Raw genomic sequence first — 21652 nt, forward strand, 5'->3', positions numbered from 1 at the left:
ATAATGAACAAACTGAAAAAGAATATATGAAACAATTCCAGTTACAATAGCCTCAAAAAAAAAAAATCAAATACCTAAGTGTAAACCTAACAAAGGATGTGAATGACCTCTACAAGGAAAACTATAAACTTCTGAGTAAAGAGATTGAGGAGGACTATAGAAAGTGGAGAGATCTCCCATGCTCATGGATTGGTAGAATCAACATAGTAAAAATGTCGATACTCCCCAAAGTAATCTACATGTTTAATGCAATTCCCATCAAAATTCCAATGACATTCTTTAAAGAGATTGAAAAATCTACCATTAAATTTATATGGAAACACAAGAGGCCACGAATAGCCAAGGCAATACTCAGTCAAAAGAACAATGCTGGAGGTATCACGATACCTGACTTCAAACTATATTACAAAGCAATAACAATAAAAACAGCATGGTACTGGCACAAAAACAGACATGAAGACCAGTGGAACAGAATAGAGGACCCAGATATGAAGCCACACAACTATAACCAACTTGTCTTTGACAGAGGAGCTAAAAATATACAATGGAGAAAAAGCAGCCTCTTCAACAAAAACTGCTGGGAAAACTTGTTAGCAGTCTGCAAATAACTGAAACTAGATCCATGTATATCACCCTATACCAATATTAACTTAAAGTGGATCAAGGATCTTAATATCAGACTACAAACTCTAAAGTTGATATAGGAAAGAGTAGGAAATACTCTGGAATTAGTAGGTATAGGCAAGAACTTTCTCAATGGAACTCCAGCAGCTCAGCAACTAAGAGATAGCATAGATAAATGGGACTTCATTAAACTAAAAAGCTTCTGCTCAACAAAAGAAATGGTCTCTAAACTGAGGAGAACACCCACAGAATAGGAGAAAATATTTGCCAGCTACATATTAGACAAAGGACTGATAACCAGAATATATACGGAACTTAAAAAACTAAATTCTCCCAAAACTAGTGTACCAATAAAGAAATGGGCAACTGAACTAAACAGAACTTTCTCAAAAGAAGAAATTCAAATGGTCAAAAAACATATGAAAAGATGCTCACCATCTCTAGCAATAAAGGAAATGCAAATTAAAACCACACTAAGATTCCACCTCATCCCAGTTAGAATAGCCATCATTAGCAACACCACCAACAACAGGTGTTGGTGAGGATGCGGGGAAAAAGGAACCCTCTTACACTGTTGGTGGGAATGTAAACTAGTACAACCACTCTGGAAAAAAATTTGGAGGCTACTTAAAAAGCTAAACGTCGATCTACTATTTGATCCAGCAATACCATTCTTGGGGATATACCCAAAAGACTGTGACACAGATTACTCCAGAGGCACCTGCACACCCATGTTTATTGCAGCACTATTCACAATAGTCCAGTTATGGAAACAGCCAAGATGCCCCACTACTGAAGAATGGATAAGAAAATGTGTTATCTACACACAATGGAATTTTATGCAGCCATGAAGAAGAATGAAATGTTATCATTCACTGGTAAATGGATGGAATTGGAGAACATCATTCTGAGTGAGGTTAACCTGGCCCAAAGGACCAAAAATCATATGTTCTCCTTCCTATGTGGACATTAGATCAAGGGCAAACAGAACAAAGTGATTGAACTTTGATAACAAGATAAAAGCAACAGCACACAAGGGAGATATGAGGATAGGTAAGACACCTAAAAAACTAGCTAGCATCTGTTGCCCTTAATGCAGAGAAACTAAAGCAGATACCTTAAAAGCAACTGAGGCCAATAGGAAAAGGGGACCAGGAACTAGAGAAAAGGTTAGATCAAAAAGAATTAACCTAGAAGGTAACACACACGTACAGGAAATTAATGTGAGTCAAATCCCTGTATAGCTATCCTTATCTCAACCAGCAAAAACACTTGTTCCTCCCTATTATTGCTTATATTCCCTCTTCAACAAAATTAGAGATAAGGGCAAAATAGTTTCTGCTGGGTATTGAGGGGGTGGGGAGGTGAGGGAGGGGTGGGGTGAGTGGTAAGGGAGGGGGTGGGGGCTGAGGGGAGAAATGACCTAAGCCTTATATGCACATATGAATAATAAAACAATAAAAAACAAAAATGTTTTTGTCATTATAGTTCTGATCCATCTGGGACATTTACAATCAAGTCCATGAAAAATGGCTCTAACAAGTACCTGTCTGTCAACCCAGTTAGCTTTTTAAATATCTATGTTTGTTAGATTTTATTTTGTATTGTCTTTATCTATGAGTCCACTGCCTAAGAGCAACTCCTTCTAAACCTCTTTGTTGCTTAAATTTGGCCAAAAGAGTCTAGTTGGCACTGACTCCTACTTGACCTGCCTGTTTCTTCCCCCCACAGTTTGGAGACTTAAAGAGAAAGCTAATCCTCACAAGAAGGGATCAAAATGACCCATCAGAAAAATCTTCAGAAGAGAATGCTCAGAGACAAACAGAATGTAGACAAGGGGGGAATCCCGTCAAAGTCCAAATGGAGTCACTCCTGCCAGACCTCTCAAAAAAAATAATAATAATCAAAACAAGAGGGTTAAAGAAGTGGTTCTTATGTGTATGTGGCTACCTGGCATTAAAGCCCTTCTAGGCACAAACTCATATTTTTGGCCAGGGCTTTTTACTTTCATAGACACAAAGTGACTATTTCCACTGGCTCCAGAGACAAAATGACTATTTCCAATGGCTCCAGACATGTCCTTTGGTACTTAAAGGTGGTGTTTTTAGTTTTGAACTTAAACAATGGGTTTTTCTTAGATTCATGGACCACCACATAGGCTTAGATTTTCTTTTGGCTAAACAGGGAAGGGGGGCTAGAGGTGTGGCTCAAGTGGTAGAGCGCCTGCTTTGCAAGCATGAGGACCTGAGTTCAAATCCCAGTCCCACAAAAAAAAATAAAAAATAAACAGGGAAGGGTATGTGCAATTGCCAATACTTCCTGTTGCATATGTAGGCACTTCAGGCATTATAGAGGAACTACAGTAGAGGAATGTAGTGCAGACTACATTCTCCAACAGGCTAAGTGGCTCCAGGAACAGTCCCTCAAAACTCGGGTATCCACACAGGTATGGGATCAAATAAAATCTTGGCTTCCCTTTAGGTCATGGTTCCTACCCTTTCTGGGTCCTATACTTGTGACATTCTCCCATTTATCTATGGGCCTTACTTTCTTAACTTGTTGGTGAAATTTGTCTCCTCTTGCCTAGAACTTCAAATTACAGGTACTAATGGGAATAAACACTCCCTACTAGAGCAGCCTCCAGGATGGCTCCCTCACGGACAAACCTAATACCTTGGGACCAATATCCCCCTTTTCAGCAGGAAGCAGCTACAGACTAGATTTCATCGCCCCTTTCCCTAACAGTAGTTAGGGTGGCCACTGAGAGGGGGACTTGAAAGAAGAGCTAGGATGGTGGACTTGAGATAGAGATCACCAGAATCTTGGAAGAGCTGCTTCTGAGAATGACTGAAAGTGGCAAGCCCCAGACCAGAAACAACTGCCCTGGGGAAATAAAGAACCATGACAAGGAAAAACAGGGTGGGGCACCTGGTTTCTGGTCCCTCCTGCTTGAAGCACTTCTCAGTTTAAGGGCAGCCTGTCACTTTCACTATTCTGCAAATAAAACCTTGCTTTTACCTCGCTGGAGGTTTTTTTTTTTTTTCCAGTACTGGAGCTTGAACTCAGGGTCTTCACCGTGGGCCATTCCACCAGTCCTTTTTTGTGATGGGTTTTTTTTCAAGATAGGGTCTTGTGAACTATTTGCCCTGGCTGGCTTTGAACTGTGATCCTTCTGATCTCTGCCTCCTGAGTAGCTAGGATTACAGGTATGAGCTACTGGCGCCTGGCTTTGCTGGAGTTTTTTACTGTTAAGTTCTTTTAACACTATAAAAGACAAGAACCTCATTGGCTGAGCACCATGCACCTGTGCATCAAAATCATAAGTATTTACTACATGTTCCTTTGCACACAGAGCTTGTAGACCTCTGCCATCCATGCAGCAAACACTTATTAAAGGCCTGTAAGGGTTAGTGGATGGCAGGTAGCTGGCAAAGGATGTTGGTGGACTTAAAAAAAAAACTATCACTGTAGAAGAGAGATAGTACATGACTTTGGATATAATATTATCAGGACTATAAGTATGTGCCACCATGCCCAGCTGGAAGTGTTCCAGTGTTACTTCCTATTCTACTAGGTAACATCGACTGAGCACTTACTGAGTGCTACACACGATGATGACTACTAAACAATGTATGTCATTTACTCTTCACTATACCCATAGGATGGATGTAAGTGCTATTAGCATTTTCCTTTTACAAATGATGAACTTAAGACTTAAGTAATTAATTCCTAAGGTCCCACTAGCATATATTTCTTAAAGCTGGGACTTTAAAGAACATGTTTTCATTCTTGGAAATACTGAAATATAATAGAAATAGAAACTAAATGACTTATTAAAAAGTTTTAGTGCAGCATAGTTTTAAAGGGAGCAAAGTCATAATAGTAACAATAATAATAATAATAATAATAGCTACCATACTGACAGCCTACTGTGGACCTGGCCTTGTTCTGTGCTCTTTAAACACATTCTCTAATTTTCATATCAACCCTTCGAAATAAGTATAGTTTCCTCTTTCGAAGATAATGAAAAGGTAACAGACAGGTTTCATGATTAACAAAAGGCACATACCTAATAAGCTGCAAAGCTAATGTTAAAACTTAGGTCTTCCTGACTATTATATAATTTTATTGCCATTTCTTAAAAACCTAGGTATACTTTTGTAATTAATAAAACTAAGTCACATTTAAAAATGAAAGCAGCAGATGTCCAACAGCTTAACAATGAAATATCAGGCTCAGAAAGTAAGAAAAGAATAACCTACATAATTAAAATGCCAAAGAGGAAAATAACAAAATACAAAACATATTTCTAAAAGGAAATAAAAAATCCATTGCTACTTGCATCTACAATTAAACCCAGAATAGCCCACAATAACAACAGCTATAGACACTAAAATAATTGGAAACATTTATTAATTCATTTTCTAATAGAAATAATGGTGAATTAACACTTAGCAGACATCTCTGACATAATCAGACACCAAGGTAGAAGAGGTCTGGCCAACCCTTTCCACACTTTTAAGAAACATCTGAAGATTAAAATGTGACTAATATCCTTTTCTTTAGAAGGTGTAATTGAATTATAAGGATAAGGAGAGGCTCTTGCTTTGCAAGCATAAAGCCCTAAGTTCAAGTACAGTCCCACCAAAAGAAGGAAGAGGAGAAGAGGAGGAGAGGAGGAAGAGGAGGAGGAGGAGGAGGAGGAGGAAGAGGAGGAGGAGAAAAAGCTCCTCTGTGCTTCAGGACCAAGGAGACCTGAGCCAGAATATTCATTTCTGCTACTGCATAACTGTGTCACTGTAAACAAGTTCAAATTAACTTCTCTGCACTTCTATTTTGTCATTAAAAAGGTAGCTTATGAGAAGTACTGTAAAAGAGTATCAAGCATTTCCTATTGGAACACATTTAATCCAAAGAATCATTATTCTTTCAGCTATAGTCATTTTCCTCAAGAAAAATCATCAAGAGAAAACATTATATTCTCCTTTATTCTCTTCCATAATCTATATTATCTATATACAGATTCCATATGTCCTTTTGCTTTGAAAGGGAGAAAAAAAACTTGTATCAGATGATGGTGAAAGTATAGAGCACTTCAGGTAGTGCTGGAAAGGACATAGAAAATCTCATACACTGGAAAGCTGATGCATATGTCACTTCTTAGCAATCACACTAGTTTCAGTGTGACAGGAGAGAGTAACAGAAGCCAGACTACAGAGAATTCTCAAGTCCCACGTTATTAAATTAGGATCTTAACAAAATTTGCACATTGTGCATGCCACTAAAAAGTCACAACTCACACTATTTATTCCTCCCTGTCAAAAAGTACTTCATGCACTAACCTTTTCTTGTCAATTCTAACATAGTCAAATAATTACTTAAGATTCACATTGGGGTGTGACATAATCAATATTTATAGAATATTTACCACAAAGCAGATACTGTGATAAGTATTAATAAGTTATAGGTAGCACTGAAATACCACTTTAATGAAGAAATGCTCAGTCATATAATTGGAAATTTGAGATAATTTGTTAAGTGATACTTTAGTGGTGTTAAAATGCTTTGTTATCATAGGCTTGAAATGTACAGTGCACACTGAATATAAATTGAGATTCTAGAACTTATGTCACAAACCAAAACCCTAGGTAAAAGAACAAGAGAGAAAACTTTAAGAGCAATATTAGAGCAACAATTTAAATTTGCATGAAGATGGCAGTTTGAAGATTACGTAGTCCATACTGTCAGTACCCAACACTAATGGTGAGTTCAACTCATTTAAAGAGGAAAAAAAACATGATTATAGACATTGACAATGAGAGATCCTATTATTATTATTATCATTTTTATTATGATTTACATATGATTTAATTGCCTAAATAGAAAATGAACCCAAACACTTTTATAAACAAAAATATAATTAATATGACAGGATACAGGACAAGTATACCAAAGTCAACAACTCTCCGTCTACTAGCAACAACTAGTTAGAAAATACAATGGAACAAACTTGCAATAGTTGAGGGGACTGCCTGAGGACTAGGGGTGGAAAGGAGGACAAGAGAAGGATAAGGAGTGAACATAATGCCCTGAAATCTGTTGACTAATAGGTGACAGGGGAACTGGTAAGGGAGAATTATAAAGGGGTTAATCTGATTAAAGTACAACATAGTTTTATGTGAAAGATCATGACAAAACCCCTTTGAACAATGAATATACACATTAAATAAATAAAAAGATATATTTGACTTCATAAAAATTGAAACATCTGCTCCACAGAAAAGAAACAACATAAAGTTAAAGGTCAAGCACTCGAGCCATGACCCCAGCCCTTTTCCTTTTTTCTTTTTCAGTTTTTTGTTTATCAGATAGGTAGCTTTTGCCTGGGCTAGCCTTTGACCTCAATCCTCCTACCTCCACCTCCCAGTTTGGGATTACAGATGTGAACCACCATAGATGGATTGTTTTTGTTTTGTTTTATTTTTGAAATGGGGTCTTGATATGTAGCCTAGGCTTCCCCTGAACTCCTCATCGTCATGCCTCATCCACCCAGTTGCTGGGATTACAGATGTAGACCACCACATCTAGCCTGTTAAAATTGTTATTTTAGCTGTACTTATGTTTGAATTTAAAGCTTCTTGCTTACTAAGCACGTGCTCTACCACTTGAGCTAAACCTCAGTCGTTTTTTCTTTAGCTATTTTCAGGTAGAATCTCACATTTTTCCCAGGCTGGCCATGAGCCATGATCCTCCTGATCTCCATTTCTCAAATGGCTGGGGATTATAGATATGAGCCACTATACCCAACCCTTTAAAATGTTTCTAACAGACAAAATTTTGGCATCTACAGTATACAGTCATTTCTTGCTTTCACAGTAGCTCCGTACTAGAAAGATTTAGAGAATACTAAATCACTGCTCCGAGGGGAAATACAGGTTTCTGTTCATGTGAGCCTCTGATCACATTTTCATTGACAGATTAATAAACACCTTATTTTATATGTATTTCTGTTTAAAGAGAATTTATCTACTATATATTGTTGATTCATTAACATTGAACTCACCATCAACAGAACTATGTGTCCCAAGCCTGAATGAAACTTATATGACACACCAATTTTCTCCATAAGGGCAATCACTAGTGTTTTTGTGCTTTGAGGAATACTAGACAGTGCTTCAGCGCTACACTGGGAGCCATTTTACACACTGAAGTACCCCCAGAAAAGCATAAAAATACCCTCTCCCACAAAAGTGGCTCTAGAGAGACTGAAAAAAGGGTATTTGTTTACAGTCTGAGAGTTGACACTAGAAGGCAACTTTTTCATCATTCTGTGCATGTCTATAAATAACTATGAAAAAGCTGAGTGGATTGTAGACTTATAAGTAAACTTTACCAAATAGGTAAAATTTTAATTATGGAATCCACAAATGTAAGGATTTACTGTTTTAAACTATACTTACAAATCAATTCCTTTAAAAATAAAAATAAAATAAACATACAATTCACACCAGAAAAAAATAAAAATGCTTTAAAAATCTGCAGGTTGAAACAGTTCCTTCTTACTAATAGAAAAATGTGACTTCAAACAACAATAAAAAATAGTAATTGATACTCCTTAATAAAAAGAATAGTTACACCTGGCATGGTGGTACATGCCTATAATCCAGAGGCAGAGGAAGAAGGATCACAAGTTCAAGGCCAACTCAGGAAACGTTAGTGAGACCCTATCTGGAAAAAACAAAGCTCATGTGGTAAGAGAGCTTGCCTAGCATAATCAAAGTCCTTTTCCAGAAGTAAAACAAGTAATAAAGGTATACAACAATCTCACAAGCAACTCGTTCTACAGTGTCTTCCAGCTATCTTATCCAATCCTTCCAGAAAAGCAATTTAGAAAATTAAAGACAATTGAATCAAAAGGGCTCGAAAAGTATAGATGAGAACGAAAAATGAATGAATGAATAAGTGAATAACTTGATGGTTGGATGGATAGGTAGACATATGGATTGGATGAATGAGTGAATGAACAAGCAGGTGTAAGCAATAATTTTGAACTACTCTATGGAAACTCATGATGCCATAATGAGTCATGATGTTTTACAACCGTTGGCATTTTTTCACAAAATTTAAAATCTTTATTAAAAAACTTAAATCTGCTTGTTATAAATGATTCAAACCATACGTAACTGTATAGGGTAGGAAGCTGAAATCCTTCATGAATCTTAAGCCTTAGATATAATGAGTTTAATAGTCCAGTATAGCAAACTTTCAAAGTATACACAAATTGATTTTGTTTTGTTTTGTTTGAGACAGAATCTTGTTATATAATATAGCACAGGCTGGCCTCAAACTCACCATCCTCCCACCCCTTCTCCTTTGTGCTAGGATTACAGGCATATGCACTGCACCTGACTACAAGTTGATAATATACATATTTGCATGCATTTATGATATGTCTGTTCTTCAACTTGTTAATTCTACCAAAATTAAAGGGTGCTGCTTCCAGAGGTTATAGAAAAAACATTAAAAACACCAATTCATAATTATTGCTATTTTATATAATTTGTAGTACCTGGTTTCAAAAAGAATAAAGACTATGAGGGCATGATGCATGTTTATTCCGCATCCTGCTCTATACCTTGCATATAACAAAGAGTCAATAAACACTTGCAGAACAAATGAATGGATGAAAGAAAAGGAAAATGGATGAGAGAAAAGGAAAATGGGATGTGATTCTAAATGAACTATTCTTATCAAGCCATCACTTTTTTAATCCTAAGTATCAATAATAAATATATTTAGTAGCTTACCCACCCTGGAAGTACAATATAAAGTCATTACTGAATTGAATACACTTTAGACAAGAATGACAATAATAATTCTTGATATCCATTTTAACAGTGAAATGTTACAGAAAAAAAATAATGAACATAGAACACTATATAGGTTTATTCTTACGGTGAGAAGATTTTTTTTTTTGTCAAACTGGGGTTTGAACTCAGGGCTTTGGGCTTGCAAAGCAGGTGCTCTAATGTTTGAGCCACACCTCCAGTTCATTTTGCTCTGGATATTTTAGAGATGGGGTCTTGCAAACTATTTTCCTAGAAACTTGATCCTCCAGATCTCAGCTTCCAAATTAGCTAGGATTACAGGCTGAGTCACAGGCCCTGACTTAAAGTTTTAGAATTTCATATAAAGTATTCAGTGCATTTTGGATCAAAGAAAATAGATACACATACTTGTGCTTGTTCTCTAACCTATTAAAACCCAACTTTATAAAGATAAAGTGAGATACATCATAGGATTGTGGTGAATTTTAAGAGAGATAATAATGCAAGGTGCTTTGCACTACATGTGGCATATGATAGACCATAAATGTTGGCTACTGTTAACATTATTATCATCATCATTGTTAATATCTTTATACTAATACTTTCCTAAAATATCACAAAATAGACATTCCAACAGCAAATTTTGGGTTCAATTATTTAAAAAGTTGTAAGGACAACTGTACAAAATCATAAAAACCTAGCTCACATAAATGCTGAAAAGGAAAACTAAATGCCTACACTTCCTCCATCCTCCCAGATACATACAAGAGGCACCCGCTCCTTCAATGAGTACATGACAGAGGAAATATCTACTGACCTAATTTCCATAGCCATCATATTACTGTCCTATAGGTGTTTCAACAATAATCACCACAAACTTAATAGCTTAAAACAACATAAATTTATTTTCTATCAATTATTGGGGCCACAAGTCTACAAGGAATTCCATGAAGATAAAATTAAGGTAGCAACAGAGATGGTTCCTTCTGGAAACTCCAGGAAAAAAATCTGTAACCTGCCAAGAGGCCACCAGTATTCCTTGGTTTACAATCCCTTCCTCCAGTTTCAAAGCTACCAAGGTAACATCTTCAGAGCGCTTTCTGCTTTCCTTATCACATCACCTTCCCTATCTCAAGGCTTCTTGTGATTATACTGGGCCCATCTGGATAATCCAGAGCAATCACCAATCTCAAGATCTTTAATTTAGTGATATATGCAAATGGACTTTAAAGACATCCACAGAGTACTTCATCTAGTAACTGCACAAATACATATTCTTCTCAGCAGCTCATGGAACTTTCTCCAAAACAGATTATATTTTAGGACACAAAACAAGTCTTATCAAATATAAGAAAGTTTCTATAACTCTCAGTATTCGGACAACAATGGAATAAAACTATAAATCAACAGCAAGAGAAAGCACAGAAAATATTTGATCATGGAGACTAAACAATAGTTAAGAGAGTGGATCATCAAAGAAATATGAGGGGAATCCAAAATTTCCTACAATCTAATGAAAATGAAGATGCAACCTACCAGAACCTATGGGATAAATCAAAGGCAGTGCAAAAATGTTAATTTTAAACTATGAATGTCTTCATTAAAAAAAAATGAGAGAAATATGGAATAGTTTGATGCACCTCAAGTGCTATAAAAACAAGAATAAGCCAAACCCCAAATTAGAAGATGAAAATAATAATAAAAAATTAAGGGAGAAATTAATGAACTAGAGACCAAAAAACTATGCAAAGAATCAATGCAACAAAAAGTTGGTTCATTAGGAAGATAAATAAAATTGGCTAATCCTTAGCCAGTCTGAAAAGTAGGAGAGAATAGACCCAAATTAATAAAACTAGAGAAGAAAAAGGGACTCTCACAACAAATACCAATGAAATCCAGAGACCATGAGGGAATATTTTGAATACGTATATTCAAATAAACTGGAAAGCTGAGAAGAAATGGATACATTTCTAGATGTATTTGACCTACCAAAGTTGAACTAAAAACATGCAAACCAATTAAGTAGCTCCATAACAAGCAGTGAGACTTCTGTGAAGCCAACAGAAGACAAGATGGGGAAAGGAAAGGAACTGACAGGTGAAGAGGATCAAAGTATGCTACATGCATACTTGAAGAGAGCATATTGGAACCACCAAACACTGTTTCAAAATTTGGGATGGCAGAAAGGGGAAATGGAAATATACTGGAAGGGCTAAACTTATTCAAAATATACTGTGGGCTGGTATAGAAATATCACAATTAAGCTCCCCCATATTATTAATGTATATTGGTTCAAAAATATAATAAAGCTGTTAAAAAAGAAAATCTATATTTTTTAAAAGCACCTAAATTAAGTTAGTACATAATGCTACTTATCCAGTCATTCCTGCCAAAAAAAAATCATAACTACTTGGATACTCTTAAAATGTTGGTTTACTAAATGTTTTAGCTAATTATAAGATAAGTAACATAAAATTTAGTAGAAATTAGGATATAATGATTTTGGAAAGACTAGTAAGAAATGCTATTCATATGTGAATAAGCCTCTAAATAATTAAATTAAAAATACTCATATTATAAGAAATGACCAAACAATTCAATATCAAGGGAAGAAATTATGTTTATGTTGACTGTAAATTAACATTTCAATGACTGTGACTGTACATTAGGTAGGGATATTATTATGTATATTGTAATGTCAATAGAAATATAGTCTTATTGAACTAATAAGTATTTTCCAAATACAATCCAATAGCAAGTGAAGAATATAGCATAAATTCGACTTAAAGATCTTTTCAATGAATAGGGTACAGATGTCTAGATTAAACCTTAAAAATATCACTGGTAATTTGAGGGTGTCAAAAATAAATTTATTGTGACTGTGAAAGAGATATTGCAAATAAAAACAGCTTTATTTTTCCTAGTCATAGAAATAATAACTTTCCTAATAAAAATAGAATGTTATCAAGAAGAAAATAAAAATCATACTACGTATGTTCTCCCTCATATGTGGACATTAAATCAAGGGCAAACACAACAAGGGGATTGGACTATGAGCACATGATAAAAGCGAGAGCACACAAGGGAGGGGTGAGGATAGGTAAGACACCTAAAAAACTAGCTAGCATTTGTTGCCCTTAACACAGAGAAACTAAAGCAGATACCTTAAAGCAACTGAGGCCAATAGGAAAAGGGGACCAGGAACTAGAGAAAAGGTTAGATCAAAAAGAATTAACCTAGAAGGTAACACCCACACACAGGAAATCAATGTGAGTCAATGCCCTGTATAGCTATCCTTATCTCAACCAGCAAAACCCCTTGTTCCTTCCTATTGTTGCTTATACTCTCTCTACAACAAAATTAGAAATAAGGGCAAAATAGTTTCTGCTAGGTATTGAGGGGGGGAGCGGGAGGGGGTGGAGTGGGTGGTAAGGGAGGGGGTGGGGGCAGGGGGGAGAAATGAACCAAGCCTTGTATGCACATATGAATAATAAAAGAAAAATGAAAAAAAAAAAAAAAATCACACTACTCAAAGCTGAACATTTCACTGAACATAATTCTACATCCAAACATATACACAGATGATTTTATATCAATTCAATAACATTTATATCACTAATTTGAAATGTTTTGCTTTTTTTCTTTAAGAAAAAAAAATGTTAGCAAATAGGGAACTACATAATCAGTTTTATGGCTACAGAGTATCCTAGGATAGAATGCTCCATAATTTAAGCAAGCCCTATTGTAAGATAGAAATCTTTCTTTTTTTCCTTTTTGCAGTACTAGGGTTTGAACTTAGGGCTTTGTGCTGGATAGGCAGGCACTCTAGCACTTGAGCAGGCACTCTAGCACTTGAGCTGCTGGATAGGCAGCCCTTTTTAATTTGTTTATTTTTGAGATAGGTCTTGCCAGCCTGGACAGTGAACCTCCTGTTTATGTTTCTCTCAGTAGCTGGGATGGCAGACATGTAACACCACGCCCAGTTTTTTCTGTTAAGGTGGAGTGACACAAACTTTTTGCTGGGCTGTCCTGGAACCCTGATCCTCCTGACCACCACCTCCCAAATATCTAGGATTACAGGCATGAGCCAAGCAGGATATGAGTCTTGTTTATGCATATTAATCTTGCTCATGTATCTTAGTCTTATGTTCATGCTACTATAAACATTGACAAATATCCTGTACTAACCTGTTTACCAACTTATCCAACTGTCTCTAAGGTAAATGCCTATAATTAGAAGTGTTAGATAAGAATGAATATAAAGTATATATGTTTTAAACACTTATTCATAACAGTCTGCCTAGCCCTTTTTTTGATCATTAAAAAAATTTAATACTAATAAACATTTTCTTCTCTCAGAAAGACACAAAATTCTGAAATATTCTAACCACATTTAACAAGAAACCCTTACTGACATAAATATTAAATATTTTACAAACAGAATAATCTACATACTAAAAATACTTTCAATAAATTTTCTCTCACATTTTGGGGAGGTTATAGTACAGACTCAAATGGAATGAGGATTGCTTCAATTAGGACCGTTATTTTTGTAATTTCATCTTTCACAGCTTAGTGTGTATGTCTGCAGTCTTACCGTTGATGAAATAGAGAAATGTAATACTTTCCATCTCTTAGCAGTTTTGTAACAGATCAGAAAACTATCCTGTATGGGGCATTTCCTGCAGGAAATCAGTTGTTGTGAAGAACCCTTATGGTTTGTTTCTTCACTGATTTCAGAATGCTTCCAGTATGCTCATCCCAAGTTCTGAGTGACTGCCTAGTCTATTTACCTGGGTTGGGCTGCTTCTTGAACTGGAGCAGATGATATGTATCCTTTAAATTAATGGATGAGGTAGCTTAATCAATGTAATCACCAAGGGCTGACATGAAGGGAAAAGGAAGAAAACAGAAGTTTTTCCTATCAACCAACATGTATGTCCTTCTCACTTACACATTACACAACTTTGGAGAGGTAAGAAAAAAGAAGAAAAGAAGAGTGGAAGATTAATCCTGAGAAAGTATGTGAGAGAACGGATGAAAATGTCTCACCTAAGTGGTGTCCTGTTTCCCCAGTCAGGTGGCCACATTTTCATTTACATTTCTATTTTCCAACATTCTGAACTGTAAGATGCATTTCATCAGATAAACCATACACACACATATATACAATATACAGTATGACACTGGACACCAACTTAACATGCTCACGACCAACACATGAATGTAAGGCACTTTTGCGGTTTACAAAAGTGAATGCCTCAAAGTTAGATATTTAACTTTTGAAAGCAATTTACCAGTATGTATTAAGGTCTCCGGATAGGTTCCTTGATGGGGGGAGATGACCTGCTGAGTTGTGCAGAGGTAGCAGGGTGTGGCCCGGTAAGCAGTAGGGTGGGGTGGAGAGAACAATGTCCCTGCCCAGAGGGAGGGGCTACTGGGTGTCAGAAACTGTGATAGTGACAGGTCACAATGGTTAGGAGGATAAAATCAGTCCCTACAGGGTTAGTTTAGGAGGAGGTGGATGCCTCCATTTAGGAAAGAGAAGAGCAGTTGAAGGTATGAAGTCAAAGAGCAGAGGCTGCTGTGAACCAGTATGTCAGACTCAAGTGTTGGTCCCTCCCAAATGGGCACCCTCATCTGTGCACCCTGACATCTATGAGGGCTCCAACATCTGCAATGGCCTGACATCTTTGTGCCACCACATCTCCATGCACTAGGCAGGGCACTGTCTGGATTCAGGGGCCCAACTGCCTGTGGCACGGAGCAGTTGCTAAACAACACCCCACAGGATTTTCAGTTACCAAGAGACAAAAAAACTTGCAGAAGACAACAGATTGCCCACTTGCCAGAGATGTCAGGGAAACAGGACATTCTGTAAGTATGGGAAGGAAGGTGTGGTGCAGCCCCTAGGAGCTATCTTGATCAAATATAGCCATGAACAGTCAAGTTTTGTTGCCTTACTACACAGCACAGAGCAGTCCTGCAATGGGCATGTTTAATACCTCCATGGGGAAACTGCAGCAACAACTGTATAAAGGGGAGTATACCATTTTCAGGTATGCACCAATGTTTGAGAGTGACTTTATCCAGATTAGCAAAAAAGGAGAAGTGACTGATGTGCACAACCATGCCCGTATGGTGACTGTGGGCATTGTTCGCACTAGCCCCAGCCTCACACTACCTGATGTCATGCTGCTGGCCAGACCAGCTGCTATTTCTGATGACTATGCCAGATGTGGCCTTGCCACCCAAGAAAGAGGCAAGAAGCATGCACAGATCTTAGAACTAACCAGGCTGCTTCCCTTGAAGTTTGTCAAGATAACCATCCATAACAGTTACAAACAACAGCTCCGCCTGAAGCTTGCCACTGGCCGTTCTTTTTACCTTCAACTGTGTCCCCCTTCAAATACAAGAGATGATCTTTTTGTTCACTGGGAAAACCTTGTTTACATCCTGAGACCATCAGTGGAGGCTTACAGCCATACCCAGATTATCCAGGCCAAGAATACACTTGACATAGCTGTGTTTGAGGAAAAGGACAAGAATTCGTTGGTAAGTCTTTGCAGAGACTAGAAGCTGGAGTCTGGCCACTTTGAGGGAGGGCAGATAAAGGTCCTGAACAGCCTTTAGTGCTGAGGTAGACCCGGAAAATGTATCACATTTGAAAGGGCTCAAGGCCAAATAAGCCTTTATTTGGAAGACATGGCACATTGGAGAAGTTCTTAGTGCTTCTCTAAATCTGAATTTCAGAGATTCCTTAGCTATCAGCAATTCTTAATTTCATATTGAAAGGTGCAGTGCCATCCACAGCCTGTTGATTACCAATCTACTCCAACCTAAGTAAGCTGATATCCTGTGGGACATAATGTCTCCCTATGATTGTCACTTAAACATGTCATTTGTGCAACAATTTCTTCTTGGTTCGCTTTGGGAAAAGAAGGGAAATCTTGTTGGTGTCAGTTGCTTTATTTCACTCATTTGTTCTCCCCACAGGCACACGCCCTGAAGTTCTCTGGAGGGGATAAAGATCAACTCAGCTTCGGGAGCCTTTCCATAAACCCTGAACTGTTTGGGCCCACCTATTTTGATTATTCTAGGGAGGAATGAATCCAATCCCGTCTTCCACACATACTGTTTTCAAGAGTTTACACATTCCTGTAGTCACAAAACCTAATAAAGGGACAAGGATAGCTGCAGGAGTAGTGGTGACAATAAGCACCACTGCAGGTGCTATGAATTTGACTACAACCAAGTCTGCAGATGGAAGATAAACAGCACTAGCAAGAAGAACCTTCATAGGCCCAGGAGGATGCACAGCCAGCATGGCCATACTGGTGCTTAGGGCATTTAATATTGTTACTATATGGGATGCAAGTACATTCTGTCCTCCAAGCGTAACTTCAAGCACCTTAACAGGAGTTGCTAGCCTCTCCTCATAGGGTAGCATGAGTATGGTGGCTGCAGGAGCAGAGATTACTGGTAAGCCTGTTGCAAAACCAGGTAAATGTTCAGAATGGGGACCGCTCCTGCCATCCAGCCTTCAAAGTGAAGGCTACATGAATACACTGGATGGAAGCCAGAGGATCTCCATTCCATCAGGGTTAACTATTTATAGTAAAGAGCCTCAAATCCCTATACTACACATGGAGCAGAGGTGGACATCATCTAAGATTATGGAGGAAAGCAAATTTTCACCACAGTACAATCCATCAACTCAAACTCTCTGCTCTATAAAACAGAAAAAGTAGCAATAAAACTAATAGCAATTTCTAATCAGCTCTGAACTTGAACTTTCCTTTAATTTGACATTTTTGATTAAATTAATAGACAAAATAACATGTTGAAGGTTACTCTCAAAGACATAATCCTGCATAACAGCAAAAGAGAATGCTAAAACTTTGAAAATAAAGCATATAAACAAAAACAAAAGCAATCAACAGGAAGTGGGAAAAATGTAAGTGAAGCCAGGAAAGCAGTCTGATAACATAATTTTTTAAAATCTAGGTTTGAATCATAGCCTTGTCACTCAGTAATTGTGTCTTTGAATTAAATATTTGTTTCCTCCTTTAAGTGTTTACCTTGAGAATCAGAAACTATATAGTGGAATATCTGGCACCTAGTAAGTGCTGTGTAATGGCAGTGATTCTTGTGGTCAGGAATACAGTGAAACAAATTTGAATTTGATCTATTTTCTAAAAAGAGCTTCATTGATTTCCCTTCCAATTTGCTATCCAACTTAAATTTTATTTAACTGCCTCAAAATTATTTTATAAAATCTCTATTGACACTAGATCTTAACATTTTCTAAAAATTGTAATTACCTGATAGTGCTTAGATCTCTAAACTTTCATGAATTTAAAAGCAATTGCTCATCAAAACTTCAGTTCAGTCACAAGAAGAGAATAAAATGCCATATAATATATTCATAAGCATGAACTCCAAAGTACCCATCTTTTAACCATTCATTCCAATTTTAGTATTCTTGGGGATAGAAAAAACTAAAACCTGAATCAAGGATCAATTAAAACCCTAGACAAAAGCTAGAAATTAAATCAATGTTCTAATTTTGCAAGTAAAAATTTTGCTTGAGTTAAAAAGTGATACACCCAGGGCCAGATAAATGGGCAACCTTGGACCCAATTAAATCTGTACTCTTTTCATAATATTTATGATTATGAAATTCAACAATATTCTTTGACTATAAAAGATGTTTAATACATGTTTATTGGATTCAATTAAATAAGGATTATTAATATAAATAGAATTTATTCCAATCCTACAATTTGGGTATATAAAAATTAACTTATTGCACTGATTCTAAAGGATCCTGTAGCAGACTATAAGGAAATGGTTTTTCATTAAGCCCTATAAATGCAGAGTGTCTATGGTTTAGTGATTCTTAATAGACTCCTGAAATGCTTGTAAAGAAATTACTTCCTAATATGAGAAATACTTTGTAGTTTGGATGTTTTCATTTTTCAAATTCCAAGGTTATATTATTGAGAAAGATATCTAATCATAAATTACTATAGAACAAATAGCTTCAAATTAAAAGCACTTTCATATTTTTACAATAAAAATAGTTTCATGTGGCATGGAGTTTCATTTCAATACATTTGATGCTGATGACACCCTAAATGATTTTAAAACAGACATACTGTTAGGTCTATGAAGCTAGGGATCAGATATCTGTATTTGAAGGCATTTGGCTTGCTTTTATACACCAAGGTCTCTAGTAATCACTGAATGGATGGCTATTAAGAGCATTGCCTATCTTGTATTTCTTTTCTAATGCTTCAGTAAAAATACTGTTTGTCTGTCTCTATCTCTTTTTAAATTTCACATTTCCTTTGTAAATACTCTCTTCTTCTGCTTCTGACTACAAATCCTCATGCTCATGTCACAAAGTTTTCTTGCAATTCTGAAATGACACATATCCTCACATCTTTTAATCAAAAGTATGAGAAATTAGGGATAAATAATAGAAAAACATTTAAAAAATATTATTTGTGAATGGCTGAATCAGATACCCAGAAAATCCTAGGTAACTAAATGAAAGACCAGATAAGCTCAAAGATGATGCAAGTTGCATATATATATTTTTAAATTACAAAATTATAAAACTCCTCAATATAGTTTTTCAATTAAAATATGCCAAAGAAGATTCCATAAATAATAATGCTCATAGGCATACACACACACATTCTTAAAAGTTTATGGTGAAATGAATAATAGTAAAAGAAACCTACCTTTTGTTTGGCAGATTAAATCCAGCAAAAATAGAATATTGCATGTCAAGTAAATTTGTAGGTTTATGAAATAACAGTTAAAATTCTAATATGGACAAATTTTCAACTTTACAAGTAAGGTAAATAAAGATTTTTAAAAACATGCATTTAAGTCAGTTAATAGCTTTAATGTAATAAAACAAAGTAATGCTACAAAAACTGAGTCACATGATTTATATAGTAGGAAAGCAGAAATAACAGATTTCAGAAGCAAATTCAAAACATACAGGATGAAATAAAATGAGAGGCATATGAGCTGCAATTCAACTGAAAGTCATAGGGAAACTACCTATCAACAAATAAAAATCACTATGGGCTCATATTTGGCATTTATGTTTAAAGGACATCTAACTTTGAGAAGTTTAATGAATTTCATAGTTTAAAAAGCTACAAAATATACATATATCCATATAAAATGCTACAGATTGGGAAACATTTTGTGGTAAAGTAACTACTAAAATTTTCACATCTATAATATCTGAGGAAGTAAGAAATTTATTAAATTTATTTCAGTCTTCACAGGAAGACAGCTGAAGAAAAATCTACCATTTAAAATTGTAAATTAAGGATGAAAGTGTGGCTCAAATGGTAGAGTGCCTGCTTTGCAAGTACAAAGCCCTGAGTTCAAACTCCAGTCCCACCAAAAAAAAAGAATGTAAATTAAAAGCAATTCACTACCAATCATAACAAAATGATAAAATAAAAACAATTTAGATTAATCATAAGTAAGGTGTTGCATAACCAGACATGATCATATTCTCAATGATTTTTTGATTAACAGGTAATGTATTGGTAGTAAAAGCCCTAATATTTTGTTCAAAGAATTCTACTTTTAAGATATAACACAAAGTAACAAAAATATATTTTTACAAAGACATGAATTTTATGAGAGAAAAAACTGGGTAAAGATATTCTGTTATTGCAAAGCTGATGTGGGTAGATGAATAAAATAAAATTTGTGTTTTTAATTTCCTTTTCACTTTACCCATGTAGATATGAACTAAAGTCTATACCATATGTGAAAACTTTAAGTGAAGACACAAAACCCTAGAATGTGCATATTTGTTCATTCAACTATTCTGAGTGTATGCCAGGAAATATGCTGATATTAGACCACAGATTTTTAGCATAAAAGGACTGAATTTCTATCTATAGAACTCACAGTCCAATACATATTAACAACGGTTCTATAATGATTATTATGTAAGCTATCTTAAAAGTCCTATGAAGAGATTTTTAAATGCTATGTATTGATATGAATATCCTTTTTAGCTTTCTACCAAAAATAATATTGGAACGTGATTGTTGATGATCAAACCGTGAAACAGACATGTGAAAAACAATGGTTTCACACAAGTGCTTCACATTTGTTGCAAAACAGAAAAAAATATTTTTAGATATAACACTTTTCTGGACAATTACTATGAATTATTATCTGTCTTAGACTATTTTTCCACTCATTTCCTGTATTGTTAATCTTTAACATTATACTCTTTTGTATCAAGTCTTTCTTATCTTGTGTAGAGATACTGCTACTGTGGCTTCAAATTTCCTAACTGAAATATTTTACTCATTTCTGAAACTCCTCTAAGGGATTATGATCCATAACCTACAATGGGAATTGGAAGGTGATGCAATAGAATTAAAGTTGACTTAATGAACAGTGAAATGATTTCAAATTTGTAGTCAATGTTTTAGTGTTCTGTCTGTTCTTATTTTTAGAATGTACTTCAGAATCCTCATTAGTGCATACACACATTATTCTACAATGTTCTCACTGTGCTGAGAAAAATGTGTGTGTACTTGTGTATGTGTCACTGACTATGCTTTTAAAACAATCTTAATACAGTTCTGTGTAACTACATCTTTATATCACTTTTGTTTTTTTTAAAAGATAGCATTCTTTAAAATAATATATTTATGGACCATGAATATTAAAAATCTCATAAATAAGGAAACTTTCTGTATCATAACCAAATTTTTAAACAATAAAATTCATGTAAATTGTGTTTTTCATATTGCATATATATATATATATATATGACAGCAAGTTAACTGAAGAAAATTACAAAATGAGTAAGATATTAATTGAATTTTTGAGGGGAAAAGATTGAATCTTACAAACACAGGCAGTCATTTTTATGTTTTAATGTACCTTAATAAAAGCAAACCTTTACCTGTGCAAGCATGGGGAAGCCAAGGTTCCTACATCCATTACAAGGAGTTAATGCCTCCCAAAGTCCTGTGGGCCCACAAGTGTTTTCATCATCATCATCTTCTTCCACTTCGCCTGGTGACAAATTTATTGTAGATGAAGTTCTCTGAAATTAAATTTACATTATACCAATATATTATATCAATGTTATTTATGTATCTTAACATCAATCATATTATATAAAGTACTTGAGA

General features: G+C 35.6%; 2 protein-coding genes across 15 annotated transcripts in view; one reads left to right on the forward strand and one right to left on the reverse strand.

The window, feature by feature from the left end:
• Positions 1-21652, reverse strand: part of Anks1b (ankyrin repeat and sterile alpha motif domain containing 1B) — a 1133346-nt gene that overhangs the window by 811497 nt on the left and 300197 nt on the right. For all 14 annotated transcript variants that reach the window (XM_074084193.1, XM_074084191.1, XM_074084192.1 and 11 more), the window contains one exon: positions 21421-21564. In XM_074084193.1, the coding sequence (XP_073940294.1) occupies positions 21421-21564 (144 nt within the window). The remainder of the gene's footprint in view (positions 1-21420; positions 21565-21652) is intronic.
• On the forward strand, positions 15390-16028 carry Garin6 (golgi associated RAB2 interactor family member 6). The gene has a single exon (XM_020153605.2). The coding sequence runs from the start codon at positions 15390-15392 to the stop codon at positions 16026-16028; it is 639 nt and encodes a 212-aa protein (XP_020009194.2).

This window comes from Castor canadensis, chromosome 8 (assembly GCF_047511655.1).
Source record: "Castor canadensis chromosome 8, mCasCan1.hap1v2, whole genome shotgun sequence".
NCBI classification, from domain to species: domain Eukaryota; kingdom Metazoa; phylum Chordata; class Mammalia; order Rodentia; family Castoridae; genus Castor; species Castor canadensis.

Bases quoted from the DNA above. Each gene is read 5' to 3' on its own strand.
- Garin6 (XM_020153605.2), top strand. From the start codon at position 15,390: ATGAACAGTCAAGTTTTGTTGCCTTACTACACAGCACAGAGCAGTCCT.